Source organism: Hemicordylus capensis, chromosome 10, assembly GCF_027244095.1.
Source record: "Hemicordylus capensis ecotype Gifberg chromosome 10, rHemCap1.1.pri, whole genome shotgun sequence".
Classification (NCBI taxonomy): Eukaryota; Metazoa; Chordata; class Lepidosauria; order Squamata; family Cordylidae; genus Hemicordylus; species Hemicordylus capensis.
The window spans coordinates 28053000-28076573 of record NC_069666.1 but is presented as its reverse complement, the minus strand read 5'-3'; the positions used below and the strand labels follow the sequence as shown (position 1 = coordinate 28076573).

Here is a 23574-nt window from a genome sequence, read left to right as displayed (position 1 = left end):
ACCATGGACATTAGCCATCAACCGGCCTCTCCATGAATTTGTTCAGTCCCCTTTTAAAACCATTTAATCCAGTGGCTATCTGGAGAGGAGAGCTAGTCTTGTGGTAGCAAGCATGACTTGTCCCCTAAGCTAAGCAGGGTCTGCCCTGGATGCATATGAATGGGAGACTAGAAGTGTGAGCAATGGAAGAGATTCCCCTAAGGGGATCTTAGGAGCCGCTCTGGGAAGAGCATCTAGGCTCCAAGTTCCTTCCCTGGCAGCATCTCCAAGATAGGGTTGAGAGAGACTCCCGCCTGCAGTCTGGGAGAAGCCGCTGCCAGTCTGTGAAGACAATACTGAGCTCGCTAGACCAAGGGTCTGACTCAGTAGATGGCAGCTTCCTATGTAATCACAGAGGACACGATGGAGAGTCCCATGGGCAGAGGACTGAGGAAGAGCAGCCCCCTCCCCCGGAAACACGTCGGCCACGGCTCTCACCACCAGCACCCCTGAAGCCAGCCTACCTTGCAGCTCTGGACCAGCTGTTGGTGCGCGGCCGTGTTCTTGTTGGAAATGGCTGCATTCTGGGAGGCTGCGATCGTCTGCGTTGCGGCTGCTGCTGCTTGCTTAGCAGCCACCTGGAAAAGAGCAGAAAGAGGAGAGCTGGTCTTGCAGCAGCAAGCATGCCTTGCCCCCTTTGCTAAGCAGGGCCAGCGTGGCTTGCATTTAGATGGGAGACCACATGTGAGTGATGGGAGATATTGCCCTTAGGTGTGGGGCTGCAGCTCAGGGGCGGAGCATTTGCTTTGCAGGCTGAAGACTCCAAGTTCACTCCCTGGCAGCATCTCCAGGGAGGGCTGGGGGAGACTCCTGTCAGAAAACATGGGGAGCTGCTGCCAGTCAGGGTAGACAATGCTGAGCTCAGGTGGGCAGGCTGTAAACACCCCCCTCCCCCCAAGGGGTTGGATTTGGCTTGTGGGCTGAGTATAACTGGTGGAGAGGAGAGCTGGTCTGGTGGTAGCAAGCATGACTTGTCCCCTTAGCTAAGCAGGGTCCGCCCGGGTTGCATATGAATGGGAGACTTGATGTGTGAGCACTGCAAGATATTCCCCTCAGGGGATGAAGCCGCTCTGGGAAGAGCATCTAGGTTCCCAGTTCCCTCCCTGGCAGCATCTCCAAGATAGGGCTGAGAGAGATTCCTGCCTGCAACCTTGGAGAAGCCGCTGCCAGTCTGTGTAGACAATACTGAGCTAGATGGACTTATGGTCTGACTCAGTATATGGCAGCTTCCTAGGTTCCTATGACTCAGAGGTACACCTTGGTAATTTTGAAGCCTGGACCTAGATGTCTTTGGAGGCCCTCCTCACCCACACAGTATTTTCAACACATTTTTAATGCAACCACACTGCCCGGGACAGAGTAAAAAGGATTTGGGGGGCATGTGGAGGTCCTGGACTTTGGCCCGGCAGTCCAGGGCTAATAGCACCTCTGGGTCGACTACACACATACACCAAAGAAAGCAGATTATGAAAGGGCAAACGGTTCTTCATAAAAAGAGTGGGGAGAGGGAGACCCCTCCGCCTCTTGCTGGCTCCTAACCTCTAATCTGTTGACGATCTTCTTCTTAATGGCATTCTGAGCAGCCGCGTTGGTAGCCACCCGCAGGCCCTCGGCCGCTTCCCGGAGCCTCTGTTGCTGGTCTTCATTTTCCGGGTTGGCTGCAGCCCCCTGGCAGAGTCGGGCACAAGAAGAGAACCCTCGTGAGGCCATGTCAGAGCATCTCCAGGAACAAACTACAGGCCACATCCAGGACGTCACTAGAGCTAATGTGCTTCCTGATGGGTGGTGCTCTCTGGTGCACTTACAGGTGAGAACATCCGGAGCAAAGTGGAACTGGCCACCATTAAGGGTGCCAGAGTGGGAGGCAGACAGACCGGAGCCCAGAGGCACAAGGTCACCGGAGATTTCTCTTGCGTACGCCCTGCTGAACTGAACGGGAGCCGTGCAAGAGCACGCAGCAGCCATTTCAGCGAGCAGTGCCCGGGAGGAGGAGTGTGGGGGTGTCACGGCGCTCTCTGCCTTGGGCAGCCAAAAGTCTTGGACCAATCCTGCTCCTAAAGGCCTGCCTGACACATCTAGTTCTGTTCACATGCTGAAGGCTGCTAAGCCACCAAGCATCTGAAGAACTGCAGACTCCGGGCACCCAAAGCATTTCGGGTGCAACAGCCGGAATGCAAAAACCACTCAAAACATGTCAAACACTTTCGCCGAGTGTGTCTCCTTGTACAGTCCCTACACAGAAGAGGTGGGTCCCTGCTGCAGTCCCCCCTCTGGCCTGGGGAGGCGCTTTAGGTACCTTGGCAGCTTCGACCATCCGGGCTGTTGAATCGGCCAGAAGTTTCGCAGCCGCCAGCAGCTTCTTGGAATTGTCCATGTCGATTTCCGCCTCGGCATCGGACCGCATGGCGTTCACGAGGTCCGAGGTGGCTTGAGCTAGGACTCTGGCCTGCCGCACCATTTCACCTACAACAGTGTTGAGTTAAAAACCTGCTTTTTATCTTCCTGTTGTCCCTCAAGGTCCCTGCCAGACAGGCCCTTCGCCTCCCTAGCTGGCCCTCGTGATCCCAGCCAGGAGCTTTGGACACCACAGGACCCTAGAGGAGTGTAGCGTGCCTGGGTTGCCGAACGGAAGTGTCGGGGCCAGCACTGGGGCACACGCTTTGCATTACAGGTATCGCAGGCAGCAGGGCTGGGGAAAGGCCCTTGGAGAGCAGCTGCCAGTCAGAGCAGGCAGTCCTGAGACTGACGGAACAATGGTCGGGCTCGGTAGCAGGCAGCTACGGTCCAAATGCATGCCCTGCCTCTTTAACCCACATTGCTTCAACAGACTGGTGGTCTTCTCCCGAGGCCCCCACCCTCCTGCCATCCAGTTCAGCACTACCAGCAGCCTCTCCTCTGTGTTTAGGCTGTGCAAGGCATGTTTTTCAGATCCACAAATTGCTCTCCCGAATGGCTCAGGGCTTTCAACCTCTGTTGCCCACGTAGCCATATTACTCTGAGGGCGTGCGTCTTGCTTCCAAGACGGGAGAGAGACATTTCCGAGAAAATATGACTCCTGACACACTAATTAAGACTCCAATCCCTGCAGCAGCAACCCTGCCTGCTCATCAGAGGGGCTCCCGATAAGCCAGAGGGGCTCAACCTTGGGTCCCCAGACGTTGTTGGACTACAAACCCCATCAGCCCTGGCCACAACCACCAGCCATGGGGGGCTGTGGATAATAGGCGTGGTAGTCCCACAAGATCTGGGGACCCCCAGGTGGGAACCACGGCATGGCACTAACGTAACGGGAGACCCCTCTGAAGGCCGACTTTGCACTCAAGCAACTTACCAGCGTCCCCCATGGAACTGAAGATGCTCTCCGTGACACACATGATGGTGTCGGTGGCCTGGTCGTAGCGCCCAATGGGCTCCCCCCTGCTAGCAAACTGCCGGACGTGCTGCAGGAGATCGTTCAGCGCCTGGCTGACCACGCTGGCCGCTGCGCTGACCTGCTTGAGCAGCTCCGGGTCGTCCGTGGCCGCCTGGCACGCTCGGACGCAGTTCTCCACGGAGCGGTCCACCAGCTTCCCGGCCTCGATCAGCTGCTCCTGGCAGACGGGCGAACTGATTGTGGGGCTCACGACCTGCATGGGACACAGAGACGCCATGCAGAGGAAGAGTCCAGCCACGCCTTGGCCCGTCAGGCTGAAATGCTGCCCAGGCGGGAGGCAGCACTGGGGTGGTCAGAGCTTCAGGCTTGCAGGATCAACGGGACGTTTGACCAGAAACCCAAGACCCACCAGCGGGTGCTGGGGCCAAGAGGGCCAATTACTTTTTGCCAATCTCTTAGGGCCAATTGTTTATTATTTATTTATTTATCTATCAAATCTGTACACCGCCCCAAACTTTCATCTCTGGGCAGTCAACAATAGCATAAAACCAGTTCAAAACACATACACACACAAAAAAAACTTAGAACAATTTAACCATTTAAAAATAAACCAGAGATTAAAACCCCCAAAATTTAGGAAGCTAAGAACGCTTGGGGGAAAAGATGGGTTTTCAGGTGTGTGTTGTTGTTTTTTAATAGCCAGAGATTGGCAATTGGCAGAGTTATTGGCAGAGTTATGCTCTTCACTGGCTTCTACAAGTACAAATCTCGCTCTCGGTCACTAAAGATGAGGCGTTCCAACACAGACATTGGAAACTGTCCCAGAGAAGGCCTGCACAGACACCGGGAAGTTGTTCACACCTGGCTTTTAATCCGCATCTCCTCCGGAATAGAGGGTGTGCGTTCACACATCAGCCACGTATACCCCCAAGTCCCCGTGAGCTATCGGGGAGCCCTTCACACACAATCCGGGTTTTTCACTGTGCATTAGAGCCTAGCCTGAGCTATGTCCGGGGTAAAAAAAATCCACTTTGGGTGTCACTTGCGGGGGGCAACTTCAATCTCGCAGTAAAGTCTTTCAGGAAGTCTGCAGGAAAGGCGGCTGTCTGTGAAAGCTCTCGGTTAAAAGCAACCGATTCCACACTCCTGTTTCTCAGGTGAGGAACACTCAGAGGCAAGTTCTCCCAGCCCCTTGTCTGGCAGGCTCACCCAGTGATCTTCACTATTTTTCAAGCAGGAGCCACTTGGGAGAGAGCCATTCCCCACCGTGCAACCTCTGCACAGTGCTGTGCTTTCCCCAGGGCCAGGAGAGCCCTTGAAGAGCAGCAGAGCCCTCTTTTTAGGAGGAAAGTGCTCTTTGTGCATGCCTTCCAAGATGGGGAGAGGAGAGCTGGTCTGGTGGTAGCCAGCATGACTTGTCCCTGTAGCTAAGCAGGGTCCACCCTGGTTGCAGATGAATGGGAGACTAGAAGTGTGAGCAGCACTGGAAGAGATTCCTCTTAGGGAATAGAGCCGCTCTGGGAAGAGCATCTAGGTTCCAAGTCCCCTCCCTGGCAGCATCTCCAAGATAGGGCTGAGAGAGATTCCTGCCTGCAACCTGGGAGAAGCCGCTGCCAGTCTGGGTAGACAATACTGAGCTAGATGACTCAGTATGTGGTAGCTTCCTATGTTGCAGGGGCTCAAGTGGGCTCTGTCTCCCTTAAATGCACCCTCCCTCCCCCCAGTTCTGGGCAGAGTGTGGCACTGCAGAGTGGAAATGGCCACCTCCACATGGTGCCCGGAGGACTGTGCAGAGTATTCCGCTTCGGCCGAAACTTCACACAGGCCCAGTAAACAATGAGTCAGGGAGCTGCACTGAGGGCTGATGGGGGCTGCCACTGGCCCCCCAGGCCTTACAATGAAGAACACGGCTCTAACCATGACGCCATGTTGGCGTTTCGGTTCACCAAGCCAGACCTGGCGTTTTCACCCATGCAACTCTTGCCTATGGCTAGTCGCTGGTGGAATATTCCCCAAAGGCTCGGCTACCCAAGACCCGCTCCATACCTTGGCGCAGGCGACTAGCTGGGAGGTGGAGAGGGCGCACTGAGTCGCAGCGGCAATCACTCGGTTCTGCAGGACGCTGTCTTCCGCCACCTGGGCCACGTTCTTCGCCTTCAGCACCAGCATGGCGGCAGCATTGGCTACAGCCTTGGCCAGACTCATCAACACATCCTGGGGAGGGGAGAAGCAAGAGCCGTCTGAGGAGGAAAGCGCTGTGAGCACGACACTTTCCGGTTCCCTCCGATACGACTCTTCATCAAAGTGGAGGATTGCGTGTTAAAAGGCTTTGTGGAGCTTAAGGACTGCTTTAAAAGACCAAAGCAAAACAGGGGTATGATCACAACAAAAACTAAAAATGGGAAACAATATTTTCAACGCTGAGAGATATACAGTAGTCCCTCGACCTATGAACTACTCGACAACCAATGTTTTTGACTTACGAACGCCAAAAAAGACCGGAAGTAGTTGGCGGTTTAGATTTGGCTTCCTCGACTTACGAATTTTTAGATGCGGTTTCCTCGACTTACGAGTGTTTCCAGACCTCCGTGGGTGCGCTTTTCGACCTACGAAAATTTCGACTTACGAACGTCCGTTCGGAACGGATTAACTACGTAAGTCGAGGGACCACTGTACATATATGCAATTTTATTTCACTTCATTTTTACCCTGCTTTCTACATGAAAATGTACTTAAACAGGCTTGATATTCATACCGATGGCGCGCTTTGGCTTCTGGCATTTAATAAAAGGCTGCTGTTGTACAAGGGCAGTGCTGGATGGGGAAGGGGTCCCAGCAACTGCCAGACCCCAAGAACCAGCCATGCCTTTCCCCAAACAAACCTGCTACTACTAATGCTGCACATTTTTATATACCGCTTTTCAAGAAAAGTGCTCAAAGTGGGTTACAGAGAAAAACAAATAATAATTAAGATGGCCCAAAAAGGGCTCACAGTTTAACAAGAAACATAAGGTGAGCAACAGCCCCTGGAGCGACGCTGTGCTGGGGTTGGAGAGGGCCAGTGGCTCTCCCCCTGCTGAAGACAAGAGCTCGACCACTTTGAAAGCTGCCTCTTTGTCCAGTTAGCAGGGGTTAACCTAACACTGCCACCACAAGGAGTGAGGAGTACAGTAATTAAACGCAGGCTCAGCCCTCCAAGGCAGAACCCACGTTGCTAAAAAAAAAAGCCTAGTAGGAGAGCCTAGAGCAATCTAGACTAGAGCATGCCACAGGCAGAGAGCTGGAGTCAGCCAGGGACACCACAAAACGCTGGGAGTGTTTCCAAAGTGGCAGTGAAAGACCATCCAGGTTCTCCTCCAGCCAGAAGAGAATTTCTTCCCTGGTCTCAAACAGGGGAGTCCATTCGGCCCTCCAGTGCCCAAGGAAATCCAGTCCAGCCGTCCAAGCCAAGCCAAGCCAAAGATCAAAAGCCGAACAGGCTCCTGGCAACCAGGGCCTCCTCAGCCCGGGTTCACAAGGCCCAGCCTGGACAGCCGGCAGCACAAGCGTCACCTGTACCTGGAATCGTTCGTCGGTCTCGTTCTCCCCAATTTGCCGGAGAAGCTCGCCGCTGGCTTGTCCGATGCTCCCGGCTGCTGTCAGGACCGTCTGGCGAGGCTAGGAGGACAGCAGGAAATCAGGTTAGGGGATGAGGCGCTTTCAAGAAGTAAAAGGCTCCCAATGCTGGTTCCCCCCCCGCAACCCTGAACTTCCTCAACGCGTGTTCTTGCACAAAGGACAAAGCAGGCCTCTTGTCCAAACCCAGCTGATCCTCCAGGAGGCTAAAGTCACAAGGGGACGCTGGAACTCCTGCCTCCTGCATCCCTGTCCTCAAGCCTGGAGTTCCTCCTTGACAGCTTCCCTTCAGCTACCATTGGAAGCTGCCTTCTAGAGTCAGACCCTTGGTCCATCTAGCTCAGTATTGTCTTCACAGACTGGCAGCAGCTTCTCCAAGGTTCCAGGCAGGAGTCTCTCTCAGCCCTCTCGTTGGAGATGCAGCCAGGGAGGGAACTGGGAACCTTCAGCTCTTCCCAGATCGGCTCCATCCCCTGAGGGGAATCTCGTCTAGTGCTCACACTTCTAGTCTCCCTTTCATATGCAACCAAGGCAGACCCTGCTTAGGTCAGGGGACAAGTCCTGCTTGCTGCCACAAGACCAGGTTTCCTCTCCTAAAAAGATCTCAAGTACAGAGCCAGGAAAGATTTTAGGGAATATAGGAAGCTGCCATATACTGAGTCAGACCCTTGGTCCATCTAGCTCAGTATTGTCTTCACAGACTGGCAGCGGCTCCTCCAAGGTTGTTGGCAGGCATCTCTCTCAGCCCTCTCTTGGAGATGCCTATCTCCAAGTCTTATCTTGCAGTGGCGGCGGGGGTGGGGAGAACTTGACTGAGTCCTATCTCAGTCCTATCTTCGGGGAGGGGGACTTGAAACCTTCTGTATGCAGGCAGGCATGTTCTCTTCCTAGAGCGGCCCCATCCCCCAAGGGGAATATCTTACAGCAGCCTCCCATTCAAATGCAAACCAGGGTGGACCCTGCTTAGCAAACGGGGCGATTCATGCTTGTGACCACAAGACCAGCTTTCCTCCTGTAAGAAGCCTTGCTTCTGGGTTCCCTCACCCCTACAGGAATCTGCTGTCTGAGGCAATGCCTCACCTCGCCTCACGAAAGGGCCGCCCCATGGATAGGAAACTCTGATCACACACAGAAGCCTCGCTAGACGGGGTGTGGCGGGCCCCATGCTGGAGGGAGCATGTGCAAATTCTGAGCATGCCCAGTTGACATAATCGTGGAGCGTGCCAAGGAGACACCAAATAGGCACCCTGAAGTGGGGCTGTCTGTGGGAGGACATGCTGAAGTGCTGGGGGTCGGATCTGTAAGATCTTCCCCTCAGGGGATGGAGCCGCTCTGGGAAGAGCAGAAGGTTCCAAGTTCCCTCCCTGGTGGCATCTCCAAGAGAGGGCTGAGAGAGATGATCCAGAATTCTGGAAGCAGAAGGTGTCTCCTCTTGCTCTCCAGCAGGCTGGTCCTTGGGCCTTACCTCTCCAGAAGTCGGTTCGACAGCTTTCAGCAGGTCCGACACGGCCCCTGCCAGGGTCCGAGCAGCTTTCAGCAGGTCCTCCCCGCTCCCAACTTCATCGTCCATGAGTGCAGCGAGAAGCTTGACCCCTTTGGACATTTCGGTGAGGTTTGACGAGATGGTGGTGATGGCACAGCCCACGGCTGTGTAGTCCGTGTCCACGGGGTCACCTGCCGAACAAGGAGGATCAGCCACGGAGATCTGGGGGAAGAGGCCGCTACGGCCAACCTGGCATGTGCGGCTCTCTTGCAGCAGAACAGGGAGGGACGCCCACTGTCCACAGCCACAATGGCCTTGGGCTGGGGATGATGGGATTTGTAGTCTGACCACATCTGCAGACCCAAGTTGGAGAACCCTGTCTCAGCAAATAAGTACAAATAGAGTGAGTGGCTGCTGGCAATTCACCTGCGGTGAGGTTCACGACGGAAGCCGTTCCTGCTGTGATGGCATCGACCTGAGAGTGGATCTCGTGCTTCGATTCGTCCACTTTGTTCTGCACCCAAACCCTGGAGGCCTGGAAAGCACCCAAATCAGACTGAATGTTAGCAGACCCCTGCCGGGGAGGGGGAGGGGGGCGCAGTCACCGCCATGCAGATCTATCAGTCAACCAGTATCTATATTACAGTCACCGACCAGTACAAAAAAAGAGAAATGCATACAAAAGCCCAATAAGATAAACCTTAATTAAGGAATGCAGTAACCATAGGAGAATTTTGAATCAGGACTAAACCGTTCAGAATAAGCTCCTGGCGCATTTTACTGGCTATCAAACAAAACTTAGCCACTTTATAAGATCTTCTAGCATTCTGGCCCCCTTTCAAAGTCTTGTATGCTCTGAAAGTGGTGCAGGCAGGGGCGGAGCCACCATTGTGCCAACAGGTTCAAAGAACCTGGGCCGCCAATGGAAGGGGCTGCCAAAGGCCGCAGGGGGGCGTGGCTCAGGCTCGGGAAAAGCAAACTCCCCCTGCCCACAAGTGACGTGCGTGACGTCACTTCCGGAGCCCGAGCCATGCCTCGTGCACATGACGTCACATGCACAGGACGCCGCTAGAGGGGCGCCGTTCGGCTGGCTCCGCACCTGGACACGGGGGAGAGGGAAGGTTGCCAGCAGCAGGCCTCCTCTCCCCGGGCCTCTCGGGAGCTCTGCAGAGCTTCCCAGGGGCCGGCTGGTCCCAGGAGCGAATCTGGTGGCAGTTCTCCAGTTTCAGACAAGGGTCTTCCCCCACCCCCCAACCTGTAGTGGAGGCTCTGCCTGGGGCCTCAAGGCAAGCAGATGTTGCCCACCAGGCAGTATAGCGGGCAGAATGAGAGGCAGGCGGGTTTGTCTCACGGGGCAAATGCTCCTGGGAAGTTCTCCTAGAGAAACGCAGCAGGAATAGACAGAAACTGCAGAAGAGCAGAGCAGGACACAGGAGAGGTTTATAAAACGAGGCATGGTTTGAAGAAAGGCAGGGAGAGAGGCGTTTTTGGCTTACTCTGTTATTGTTGCTGTTATTATTATTAATAATATATTTATATCCTGCTCTTCCTCCAAGGAGCCCAGAGCGGTGTACTCCATACTTTTGTTTCTCCTCACAACAACCCTGTGAAGTAGGTTAGGCTGAGAGAGAACTGACTGGCCCAGAGTCACCCAGCAAGTCTCATGGCTGAATGGGGATTTGAACTCGGGTCTCCTTGGTCCTAGTCCAGCACTCTAACCACTACACCACGCTGGCTCTTAACAAGAGACCTCAGGGCTGCGCAGAGAAACTGACTGTATTTACTCACATTACACATAATTCACTTATAATTAACTAATTCTAAGAGACGGCGATGGCTGTTAACTTCAACGGCTTTAAAAGGGGATTAGACAAATTCATGAGGAGGGCCTGACCAATGGTGGTTAGTAGTGATGGCTAAACAGAACCTCCATGTTCGGAGGCAGTGTACCACTGAATCCAAGCTGTTGGGGAGGGCTCTTGCCTTCACACTCGGCTTGCGGGCTTTCTGGGGCATCTGGCTGGCTCAAGGGGAAGCAGAATTCTGGCCTTTTCATCGGATCCTCAGCACAGACCAGAGCAAGCCTTTCCCCCTCAGAGCTGACGAATCCAGAAATCCTCCCAACAGGGGAGGGTGCCTGACGGCATGGCTAAATTTAGCCCTGTTTTTGCATTTCGGCGAAAGAGCTAAATTGTTGCAAGTCCTTGCAAAACAGAGAAGAAGAACTGCTCTGCCGCGTCTGCATGCAAAAAGGGGGCATCGGGGAGCAGAACTGAAGCTCTGAAAAGAATGCACCTCGTCCCTCCCCCCTGCCCGACCCCCCCCCCCGCCACCAGTGACGTTACCATGTCGTTTCCTAGAGGTGGGAGATTGTCGACTTCGGTCAGGTCTGCCTGGGCCTGCTGAACGGCGTGCATGCTGGTGTTGATGGTCCCCATCAAGGCCTGCTGTGCGGAGGTCTGAGGAAGAGGAGGCAGGAAGAGAGAGAAAGGGCTTCAGGAGCGGTTTGCCGACAGAGGTGCGTTCTTGGAGAGAGCGGAGGCGAGTCACCGCGTCTCCCGTGGCAGCGAGTGCTACAGGAACGTAATGAGGCCAAAGCCTCACATGCAATAGAAGTCAGCGGAGCGAGATGCAGTCTGACGGGTTTTATGCAGAAGAGGCAGCGGGGAGATCATCGCCAACGCGGCAGCCGATCCTGCAATCCTGACATTGAACAGCGATTTGTGGGCTGGGTTTAGACGCAGTGCCCAGCTGCGGCTCGGGGCTCGGCAAACGAGGTGTGCTCTCCCTTGCGCCCCCACCCCCACGCACAGGGGCTCAGGTGTGGTGGAACGACAGGCCCCACCTTGGTGGCTGGGAGGACAGAAGTTGTAGAGGAGAGCTGGTCTGCAACCAGGGTCTGCCCTGGTTGCAGATGAATGGGAGACTTGATGTGTGAGTAATGCAAGAGATTCCCTGCCGCAGGGGATGGAGCCGCTCTGGAAAGAGCATCTGAGGTTCCAGGTTCTCTCCTTGGCAGCAGCATCTCCAAGAGAGGGCTGAGAGAGACTCCTGCCTGCAACCTGGGAGAAGCCGCTGCCAGTCTGTGAAGACAATGCTGAGCTAGGTGGACCAAGGGTCTGACTCAGTATTTGGCAGCTTCCTCTGTTCCAACGTTCCTAATACCTGGAGGCCAGGATGGGGATGGCCACTGAGTGCTAGATTGCAATCAGTGGGTCACCACAAGATAAATCACCCCAAAGGAAGTTTAGTGCCCCCAGTAACAGATGCAAACCCTGATGCAGAGATGCACAGAAAATGTTTTCAAGTCCCAGGAGATTCCAGCCCATCTGGCTCTTCTTTAGAAGAATATTGATGAAGCAGAATAGACTTTCCGCAAACTGCAGAACCTTTTCTTCTGTGTAACTATACCTGGTGTAAAACATTGGGCTGCCTAGCCCCAACTACTTGGCAGCTTTCAGTCTCCCCTTGCTCTTCAATTAAGAGCATTTTACGCATACACTTTAGACAGTTTTCTTTTAATCAAGACAGCCATCTTCCTCCATGAAGATGAATATAGTTTTAGTTGGGTTTGAGGGTTTTTTTGGTAACATTCTGACATGAACAAAGGGTTAGTAAGTAAGGAACGTTGGAAGCTGCCTTCTACTGAGTCAGACCCTGGATCCATCTAGCTCAGGGTTGCCGACACTGACTGGCAGCATCTCTCCAAAGCTGCAGGCAAGAGTTTCTCCCAGCCGTATCTGGAGATGCTGTCTCGGATAGAAGCGAGGGCCTTCTGCATACAAAGCAGATCCTCTTCCACTGAGCTACAGCCCAATTCCTTAAAGGGAATAATATCTTGCAGCCCTCACATGCAGTCACACCCATCCAAATGCAAACCAAGGTGGACCCTGCTTAGCAAAGGAGACAATTCATGCTCGTTACCACAAGACCAGCTCTCCTCCCTAACAACTGAAGATAAGAAGTCAGCCCCCTTGGACTGCAGGCTCAAGCTTTTAAAAGCTTATGCTCCTCTTTCTCGGCACACGCCTATTTCTGCATATACTTGAATTTATTTGAATGTGGGGGCGGGAACCACAGCAGAAGCACCACCATCCAATGCAAACACCAGGCATGTTGTATGGCCAAGAAGCTTCTCCCCAGCTTAAAAGCAGCAAACTTGGTTTTGCATCTCCTCCGGGACATGTAATCAGACACCTCCTGGAGTTATGACTGCATCTGGTTCATCAGCAATCATGTTCGAATTTTTGCAAAGGCCTCCCCAGGGGAAACGAAATTGATGAAACATCCTGATATCTTCAACGTACCAGCCAACTGGCAATAATGCTCTAATTTCTGGCAGTTTGGAGAACTACAGTCTTTTAGGCATTTGCTTTAATTCTCTCTTTTTAACTTCAGAGCCTCTAGGAGCACAGATCCAAAAATATCTGATCCTTATTAGAAAGAGTGGTAGGGGGGGAATCGAACTGTAATTAATATATTATAAAAGTTTTAACCCTTATGTTCTGTAGCACAAAGCACTTCCTACCTGTCAAAGGGAAGTCCTTGGATCCCCAGATAATGTTGGGAGAAGAGCTGGTCTTGCGGAGAAGCAAGCATGAATGGTCCCCGTTGCTAAGCAGGTTCCACCCTGGTTTGCATTTGAATGGGATACTACATGTAAGCTCTGAAGAGGTGGGGCCGCTTTGGGAAGAGCACCTGCCTGCCTGCATGCAGAAGGTTCCAAATTCCCTCCCTGGCAGCATCTCCAGACAGGGCTGAGAGAGACTCTTGCCTGCAAGCTTGGAGAAGCCGCTGCCAGTCTGGGTAGACAATACTGGGCTAGATGGACCTATGGTCTGATTCAGTATATGGCAGCTTCCTAGGTTCCGCTGTTCCTATGTACAGCACCCATCATCCCTAACGGGAACTGATAGTCAACATCTGGGGTGCAAATGGCTGAAGTCCACCTGTGGCTGGAGCTGTAGTCCAACATCATCTGGAGACCCAAGTTGGGTCTCCAGGAGTTCTCAGCCTCAGCTCATATCTTCAGCTAAACAAACCCCCAGTCTTGTGCAAATCCACCCCTCGACACACACCCTATTATTCTTGCCTCTCCCTTTCTTCTGGTGAAATTTAGATTGCATGGGGACTTGTATTTCTGGCTTAGATATTTAATGTATTTATACTGTGCTTTATTATACACAGTTTCAAAGCAAGTAAGAAGATACCACAGAACGGAGAAAACTGTTCAAGTATAAGAAAATACAACCCCAAAATTACTTAAGACACACTAAGTGTATTCACACGACCAGCACGGCAGGTGGGGGGTGGGGAGCGTGTGCACAGCTGACCTTCCCCCCAGAGGAGCATCCCACAGATCGCGATCCACACGATCCACACTGGTGCACGCAGCATGGATCTCCAGAGGCTGGGATGTGTCGTCCCGGCCTCCACGTATCCTACAATGCACTGCACGATGAGCTGTAAGTAGCCCGAGCACACACACAATCCCGACAGCCAGATTAAGGGGCACTTGCGCCCCTAACCCTGGCTGAAAGATGGGCTGAAAAGCAAGGCGGGGCTGGGCGGGGGGTGCTGGGATCCTGGTGTTTCACATGCGCAGCCTAACCCAGGCCAGGCTGCGCATGAGAACAGCCATATTGTTTTTAAAAATGCTTTTGTTAAAACTATTTTTAAGATGCTATGATTTTTAAAATTTGGTTTCTATTGAGTTTTACTTATTATCTTAAGTTGTGTACACCGCCTTGAGATTTAGGCGGTTTATCAACAAAAATGAATAACCAAGCAAAGAAATAAATAATAAAATACTCTGAGAAAAAACACAAAGGCATCACATAAAAGCCCCGGGCAAGGGAACCTACGGCCGAAGCTCCTAGCAGGTGAAACTACCCCACCTCCAAGGTCCAAAGGCCAGGGAAACAAAGAGATGCTCACATGGAGCTGAAGAGTCACAGGAAGGGCATCAAGTGAAGGGTGCCAGGGAGGAGGCTCCAGTCTGCCACGGTGGCAGAGAATGCCTCTGGCCCTCCGTCATTACCAGCCTTCACTCAACTGCTGGGGGGCTGGAGGAAGGGCCAATGAAGCCCCTTGTGGCTTGGGGCCCCAAAGAGAGGAGCCAGCAAAGCAAGAGAGGTTCGGCGTGATGGTGTGGGATGGCACCAAAGCACGGGGCATGTCTGTATATGGTGGGAACGACATATTAGGCTGGCGGACACGGTTCTGGAACAGGTTCAGGGGGGCATTGGCAGGGGGGGAAGGGGTTGCTTAATGCTTCCCCACACAGATTCTTCCTGGAAATGCACTCCTACCCTTTTAAAAAAACAACCCACTGGTTTTGCCCCCAAACCTTGGGAGCCTGCTTCCAGGGGAGAATCAGTAGGCGCAGGAAAGGTTAAGCATATGAATATCCATGTACAGTACAAACATATGCAATATGGTGGCCCTTATCCTGTGGAACTCCCTCCCCTGTGAGGTTCAGTCCGCTTCCTCCCTCCCTCTGCTCTTTCCTTCTTTTTTGGAGACTGGTCATGACAAGCCTTCCTGCTCACTGCAAATACGTTTTCCAGCTTTGGTACTCACATGACATTTTAATTGATTGTTTTATTATGTGATTTGCAGAACTGCCTTCATTTTTTGCATTTGTGAGCTGCTTTGAATCAATTTCTTTTCAATATACAGTGTATATATCCCATTTTTCTCTAAGATTCAAAGCAGCTCACCACTGCACAAATGGAAACAATTCTGCAAATCACATACTAGATTTCATACACACAGTGTGTATATATATCCCACTTCTTATTTTTTAAAAATGTTATTTTACATTTCTATCCGCCAAGGAGACCAGAGCGATGTACATGAGTAAGTTTATCCTCATAAAAACCCTGTGAGGAAGGCTAGGCTGAGAGATACAGGACTGGCCCAGAGTCACCTAGTGGGCTTCCTGGCTGAATGGGGATTTGAACCCGGGTCTTAGGAACATAGGAAGCTGCCATATACTGAGTCAGCCTATTGGTCTATCTAGCTCAGTATTGTCTACACAGACTGTCCACCCAGCATCTTCTCCAAGGTTGCAGGCAGGAGTCTCTCTCCCAGCCCTATCTCGTTGGAGATGCTGCCAGGGAGGGAATGTGGAACCTTCAGCTCTTCCCAGAGCGGTTCCATCCCCTGAGGGGAAGATCTTCCAGTGCTCACACTTCTAGTCTCCCTTTCATATGCAACCAGGGCGGACCCTGCTTAGCTAAGGGGACAAGTCATGCTTGCTACCACAAGACCAGCTTTCCTCTCCTAAAAAGATCTCAAGTACAGAGCCAGGAAAGATCTTAGGGAATATAGGAAGCTGCCATTTACTGAGTCAGACTATTGGTCTATCTAGCTCAGTATTGTCTTCACAGACTGGCAGCGGCTTCTCCAAGGTTGCAGGCAGGAGTCTCTCTCAGCTGGAGATGCCACCAGGGAGGGAACTTGGAACCTAGATACTCTTCCCAGAGCGGCTCCATCCCTTAAGGGGAATCTCTTCCAGTGCTCACACATGAAGTCTCCCATTCAAATGCAACCGGGGCAGACTCGGCTTAGCTGGGGGACAAGCCATGCTTGCAACCACAAGACCAACTCTCCTCTGGTCTTCCTGGCCCTAGTCCAACACTCTAACCACGATGCCTTCTCTCAAAGACATGGCTGGAACTCCATGGGGCTGCTTACCAAGGGAGGCATGTGGCCCCGGTGCATTTGCCCGACCGTGACCTGCTGCTGGGGCGAGGGCATGCTGCCCACATTGAAGGTCTCCGGGCCAGTGGAGCCGGAGCGCATGACGGCCGGCAGCGCCACGGAGCCGTGCTCCACCTTCCCGGTGCGGTTGAACTGCTGCTGCAAGATGGTCGACCTGCAAAGGGAAAAGGCGCAGGGTTGGCGCGTGGAGCTGAAGCGCATCCCGGGCTGGGCCGGTGCAGCACCTTCACAGCACCGCTGCTCATGGTGGGGGAGCTCAGCAGGCAGAGGCGGGAGGAGCAGCTCCTTCCGGGAGTTCGTTCTTCTGCCGTGGCTGGGAATTGCAGTTCTGCTTCCAAGGTGGGGACACCCAGTCCGTTAGTGCTTGGGGGAAATCACCCTCTGAAAACTTTAGTGAAGGACTGGGATCATCCCGTGAAAGTCTGGCTGGATTCTAAACTGTCCCCAGCTAACTGAGCAAAGAGGCACCTTTTTAGTGGTGACTCTCATTATTGAGCAGGGGGAGAGCAACTGGCCCTATCCGTCCCCAGCACAGCATCCCTCCAGTGGCTGTTGCTGGTGTCTACCTTATGTTTCTTTTTTAGATTGTGAGCTTTTGGGGGACAGGGAGCCATTTTATTTGTTTGTTTGTTTGTTTGTTTCTGTCTGCGCAAACTGCATTGGGAATTTGTATTGAAAAGCGGTATATAAATATTTGTTGTATTCGTATAAATTAACCGGAGAAATATCATGGAGCCATAACTGATGCTGCTCCCCATATCATGTTTTCATAAATGCATCCTCACACACGCACACACAGCTGATGAAGACACACAGCTTGGGGCAATTAAGACTGAAGCGGCATCATTAACCCCTGCTAACTGGGCAAAGAGGCACCTTTTAAACGTGGTTATTCTCTTTATTTAGCAGGGGGAGAGCAACTGGCCCTCTCCACCCTCAGCACAGTACCTCCACTGACTGTTGCTGGTGTCTATCTTATGTTTCTTTTTAGATTGTGAGGCTGTGAGCCCTTCGGGGACAGGGATCCATCTCATTTGCTTATTTGTTATTTCTCTATGTAAACTGCTTTGGAAACTTTTGTTGAAAAGCTGTATATAAAAATTTGTTCTCATTGTCATCCACATTTTTCCAGAAAAGAAAATCAAGCAGAATCTGAAGTTGCAAAGTGCAATTTCAAGGAGGAAAAGCTTTACACCCAGTTATACAAAGCACATTTCAAAGTGTGCAGCTGAAAAACCAAAAAGCTGAGCTGAAGTAACTGTAGCAGCATTAATTATGATTACAACAAGAATTTATACAGCACTTTAGAGCAAGGCTTCCCAACCTTCGGTCCCCAGATTATGTTGAACTACAACTTCCATCATCATCCCTAGCAATAATGGCCAAAAGGATGATGGGAGTTGTAGTCCAACCATATTTGGGGACCTAAGATTGAGAACCCCTGCTTTAGAGCTGTAGTGAATCAGACACTCCTCCCATAAAGAGTTAACTGGAAGTGAACTCTGTCCTGATTGACTGGCTGGTGAACTCCAGGGATCAGCCAATCAGCACACCAGGTGGGTGAGACCTAGAGATCCATGAGGAGGAAGAGAAGAGTATCTTTGTCAGAAGCAGCTAGGCTGGAGGTAAGAGAGGATGGGTGGAAGGCTTAGTAAGGAGCAATGGAGTTTTGCTGCCTCGTGGTCAAAAGCTAGCCTGGAGATTTCTCTCATGGAAGGACCTCTGAAGATCCTTGAGAGACAGGATTGCAGGAAGCTTGATTTTCATCAGGTGTAGGGTGAGTTTTCAAGGAAAAGGGGATTCAGCATAGGGAACAGTTTGTTAGTCAGATTTTGCGTTAGAAACTTGTATTTCTTTTGTGTGTTTTGCATATCCCTGAAACCGTTCTGTTGTTGTTTACCTGTAATGTAACTAAACTAAGCCTGCACCCATACAGCTAGGACATTGCAAAACACTCTGTAAACGTTTAAAGGTGTTTTTGTATTTTCTTACATCCCCATTCTTTGCAACTTTGCTGAGGCTGGTAATCTACTACAAGAGCATTCAAATCATTTCATTGACATTATCTCAATCTATACAACAGCCTTGTAAGGTAGGGCAGTGCTAGTCGCTCCATATTGCAGAAGTGGGGCTGGGGCTGAGACAAAAGCAATTTCTCTACCAAGCGACAATTTTGCCTCTTGTAGAGGGCAAGATTTGAACCCAGGACTCTCTGGCATGCAGCTCAAACTTTTTGCCACTCCGTTCTGGCCCTCAGTGCATCAGTCATGGAAGGGGTGTTGCGATATCCCAGTCATCAGTGGCAAGAGCGTCCCAGCACCCAGCTCTGCTGGAGCATCACTACCATAAGCAGGAATACTAACAATACTAGTATTGCTCATTCCCAATATGGCAGGTGGAGTTCAGGGCAAAAGCATCGTGTATTCCAAAGAACACCTGGTGAGTTCACAGCGGAGGCACAATTTTAACTAGATCACACTTTGTGCTGACACGCATCTCTAGGGCAGGGCCCCCTGCTTCCCCTTGGCTCAACATACTTTTTAGGCGATACGGACTCTTCCAACATGGTTGATTCCTCATCACCTTCAAGTCCAAATCGGTCCTTGCTTTGCTTCTGCAGAAGAAGGAAGATATTTATCTATAATTTGCCTTACTTAGTATATTGTTTACTGCCCTAAACTCATGTCTCAGAGAGTTTTCAACAAACATAACACGAATTAAAAACAGGAATTAAAACAGTTTAAAGACATTAAAAACAGTTTAAAGACCTATCTAGTTAAAAGCCTGGGTGAATAAATCGGTCTTGAGCATCTTTCAAAAAGCTGTCAGAGATGGGGATGCTCTTATTTTCTGCAGGGAGCACATTCCAAAGCCTTGGGGCAGCAATGGAGAAGGCTCGTCCCTGAGGAATCCAGATAAGCCGGAGGAAACTAAAGACGGACCTCCCTGTATGATCTCAAGAGCGGCAGGACTCATAGCGAAGAAGACGTTCTCAGAAATTCTCCGTTGTCATGGCTGCTATCTTGTAAGCGAACTACATTTCATGATTTAGGGGCTGCTTATTACACGGAGGCCCTGAGATCTATTGTAGATAAACTCCATCCTCGACATACTTCACCACCACTTTGCTTACCAGACATGCAACATTTCAATGTGTCCTCCATCCCTCGGCTAACACCACTGACTCCACACAACACTCAGAATTCACAAATGCTTTCCGTGGGCCGGCCCCCCACCGAGACCTACCTTCTTGAGGATGATATCAATGTATCCCGCAATGAGTTGAGAGATCTGTTCGCCTTCAGTGGTTTGTACGGAGTAGTAACTTTCTTGGTATTCGCCAAAATCCTAAAGGGGGGGGAAGTGTTTTTTTTTTAAAATCAATCACGACTAGTCCCTCTTGGCGGATGGGAAACCGGAGCAGAGAGATTGCTCCTTGGCTCTCCAGCTGTTGTTGCTGGACTACAACTCCCATCATCCCCAGCCACAGCAGCTGGAGAGCTGACTACTAAAAAGGTTGGGGAGGAGAGGAACTGGCCAGGTCAGGTGAGAAAAGAGAGATGCTATCTATGGACTGCTCTGGGTTGATCTAGGTTGGCAAAATATTGATAGCTAAGCCTTGCCAAACAGGTCTCCAAAACTGCGACCGAACAGGCCCTTGCCTTGAATGACATCCTGGCTCTGTCTTCGCTTTAGGGCCCCGGGGCCCTTGCTGCAAAGGAGACTGGCCAATGGAGTGAAGGCTCCTTCCCCCTGACTCCCACGACCCCCCCGTCCCTTCCCCTCTCCCCCCCACCAAGAGATTACCAGCGTGAAGCTCTTGGGGGAGGCAGCCCAGCGCTTCACGGTCGTCAGGGGCCACTCCTGAAGCACCTCCTTGGTCTTCTCGTCCACACGCATCACCGACTCCTTGGTGATGCCCAGCAAGCGAGGGACCAGCTTGTTCTTGCCCTTCATTTTCTCCTGCAAAGGAAGCAGCCGGGCTCAGGCATCAGGGGGGTGATTTCAGGGAGGCTCTTGGACTTTGAATGGGTCTGAGCTAGTCTGGCCACTAGCCTGAGACCGGGGTGGTGGGGATCAATTGCTGGAAACTCTCCTTGTCGTAGCCCATAATCGTGTTTTGATGCACCTCCCAAAGTACCTCCAGGGTGCCTCTGAAGAGCGGCTGCAGGAAAGCCACAGCAGGCGAGGGGGCAGCAAGCCTCTGTCTCCTGCTTGGGGTCTTCCAAGAGGCTCCTGATGGGCCACTGTGGGACAGAAGGAGCTGGACTCGATGGGCCCTGGGCCTGATCCTGCAGGGCTCTTCTGATGCTCTTCTGATGTACAGAGGGCCAGCTCCAGGTTTCCGTCCCCCGCACCGCAACTGCCCTCCATGGGCCCCCTGGGTGGACTCCAGGAGAGTCACTCTGCCACCACCCCATGAAGGCTATGTGGCCGCAGAGGTCAACAGTGGGCCTTTCTGAGCCCGGGTGCTGGTCTCCATGCCACAATCTGTGGGGGAACGGCTGTTGACTTCAAGGACATATGAACTGAACTCAAGATCTGTGGCTGGAGGAAGATCATTTAACACCCCACATCCAGATAAATTCTTTTGTGCATTAACTGGCTTGAACTGCTGCTTTAAGCACAAATATTTAGAACACAGTAAAGACATTCAGGATCACAGTAAATACATACGCGAGCGACCAAAACCTTGTTTATCCCTAACACCTCGGTGGACTGAATTTGCCATCCATCCTTGATGACTATTTTATTTCATTTTTATTAAACTTTATTTCGTAAAATTATTTGAATCATTTAATCCTGTTTTAAACTTGTTGTATTTTAAATTCTGTACACCATCTAGGGATACACATATCAGGTGGTAGACAGACAGACAGTTAAAGTTTTCCAGGAAGCTTTTCACGCCCACCTTTTAGTTCGCATCTCTATGGGATGGAGGGCGTGCGTTCATACATCTGCCAAATTTACTCTGAAGTCCCTGCAAGCTATCAGGGAGCACTTCACACACAATCTGGGTTTTTAATTACATGTTAGAGTTTAGCTCGATTTCTATCTGGGGTTAAAAAAAAATCAACTTTTTTTGTCAGTTTTTGGGGGCGCGACTTCAAACTTGCAGTAAAGCCTTGCAGAAAACCCGCGGTCTGGGAAAGCTCCAGTACTCTGGCTCCATCCTGATGGCAGCATCAATTCAGACGTGTATTTAATACCGAATCCATTTGATGCATAAATCCTCGGGTGGCCTGCTAATGAGGCCGGGTGAGGCGGTCACCTCAAGAGGCAGATTGGTGCAGGTGGCAGTCAGTCCATCAGCTGCCTCTGGCCATTATAGACCACCTTTAGCTTGTTTCCCTACAAGGGAGTTATTACACATGGCTTCATGCCACGAGGTATCTGAGGAGCGAATCTGCTTCGCAGCAGATTCGAAAGATGTTTAATTTGGGGGATTAAATTGACAGTTCACATAGCTGTTGGCTCCTCCCTGCACTCTGGCAGATCTTTTTCCTGTGCGTTCCCACTGGGTTTTTCCTCCAACAAATCACACCACAGGGGAAGATGCAGACCACATGTGGGGCGTAACAGGAGCCCTGTTCCCCCCCCCACCGTCCCCCCCCCCCACAAGCCTCTAAAACTAGAGGATTTTTAAAAGCCGGACATACTTTGGGCTAAGCCAGAATGCGCAGCCTCCATTCGGGGAAAACAAAGTCCTGTCTGTCCTGGTCCCTGATAGCCTGCAGGGACTTTGGGGTAAATCCAGCTAATATGTGGACTGGCACACTCCAGTCCAGAGTGGATTCGGAATAAAAGAGGCAAGGGAGTGTTTTGTTTTGGTTTTAGTTTGACAGCTAAGAGCGGAAGGATGGCATGACGAGTTGCCGGCTGGATCAAACAGCAGGACGCTTAACCTTTGCCTTTGTGAGTGACTGCCTTCATCACCTCATGTTTCGCCCCCACCCCACACACCCAATGGAATCAACTCAGACAAAAAGGGGCTCAGGTTACATCAGTTCTGCATATCTAAAGCCTATGTAAAACATAGGAAGACCCACATTTTGCAGTTTGTGTTTGTGTTTAACCCAGGAATTTCTCCCTCCATCTCCCCTTCTGGACCCCCACAACAGAATATCACCAATTTGCAACAACACGCCCCCTCCCAGCACTTACAATTAAAAACACTTAGAGAAGACCATACCCAAAACAGCTGTTAAACTCCCCTTCGTTGAGTTTTGGAAAATGCCGATTTACAGGCATGACCACCTCACACATAACAGAGAAACTGTGGGGCATAATATGAGCTCCGTTTCCCCTCACAAAAGCCTCTGAAACTAAAGGATTTTTTAAAAGCCGGACATACTTTGGGCTAAGCCAGAATGCGCAGCCTCCATTCGGGGAAAACAAAGTTCTGTCTGTCCTTCTCCCTGATAAACTGCAGGGACTTTGGGGTAAATCCAGCTAACATGTGGACTGGCACACTCCAATCCAGAGTGGATTTGAAATAAAAGCCCTGTCTGCAAAGCCTCCTGGGCATTTGCCTCATTGTCAAGTGCACAGACGCCTTCTCTCGTACCTTTTTCTCATCAATTTATTTCCATATAACACAATGTTTGGGCAATTTTGATAATTTTCTACCATGAGGTCTAGCAACTTGCTTTTATAATACAAAGAGAGTAATGCTGTAATTCTCAGGATTCTAACAAGAGCCCTGAACCTCAGAAACAGCATGCCTCTGCACGTCCTCCAGTCCCTAGGTGATTTTATTTTATTTCATGTTATTGGAGATGCAATACTTAATTTACCTGTGTCAGGTAAAATAGCTCACGTTCCAGATATTCTTTGACTTCCCTCACAAATTTATCACAGCTTGAAATTTCATGCTATGGTGGCTGAAGTTACTTAATTACTAATTGCGTTAGTACCAAAAAGAAGAGTGGAACGGAATATGCATTTTTAATTTAACATCTCCCAGCATGCCACTGCAGACGAATAATCATGCAAATTGTTTTCTTCCTATAGCTTGTGATGGAGCCAGTTTGAAGCCTTTTTTCTTAGGCAGAGCCTCTAAGTAATCCTCCTCTGGATTTGAAAAAGCAAGGGGGCATTCACGTGCAGCACTGAAGCGTCCGGGGAGGACCGCGTGCTCTTTGAACAGGAGTCCGTGGCAGGGCAGTTAACTACTGGCTGAGAATCCAGCACGGAGGCTCCTCAAGAAACAGCAGCTGCACGGGGAATTCGCAGGAAAAACATCTTTGACAGCTCGAACATTTCAGGCCTCTGCCAGCTTCTCGTGCCTGTATGCATCTGGCAAATAAGTCGCTTTCCCAGCATGTTTTTAGGG

The 23574-nt window shown here is 51.2% G+C and overlaps 1 protein-coding gene across 9 annotated transcripts in view; it reads right to left on the bottom strand.

Moving 5' to 3' along the window:
• TLN2 (talin 2) overlaps positions 1-23574 on the bottom strand; it is a 222880-nt gene that overhangs the window by 59689 nt on the left and 139617 nt on the right. For all 9 annotated transcript variants that reach the window (XR_008311436.1, XR_008311437.1, XM_053272347.1 and 6 more), the window contains 13 exons: positions 20046-20201; positions 19485-19586; positions 18776-18852; positions 16212-16392; positions 10856-10969; positions 8937-9045; positions 8493-8701; positions 6971-7069; positions 5459-5626; positions 3371-3665; positions 2336-2502; positions 1579-1707; positions 504-617 (listed from right to left, as the gene is read on the bottom strand). Coding sequence is in view for 7 of the 9 variants with exons in the window: in XM_053272347.1 (XP_053128322.1) it covers positions 504-617; positions 1579-1707; positions 2336-2502; positions 3371-3665; positions 5459-5626; positions 6971-7069; positions 8493-8701; positions 8937-9045; positions 10856-10969; positions 16212-16392; positions 18776-18852; positions 19485-19586; positions 20046-20201 (1920 nt within the window). In the remaining 2 variants the exon portion in view is untranslated. The remainder of the gene's footprint in view (positions 1-503; positions 618-1578; positions 1708-2335; positions 2503-3370; positions 3666-5458; positions 5627-6970; positions 7070-8492; positions 8702-8936; positions 9046-10855; positions 10970-16211; positions 16393-18775; positions 18853-19484; positions 19587-20045; positions 20202-23574) is intronic.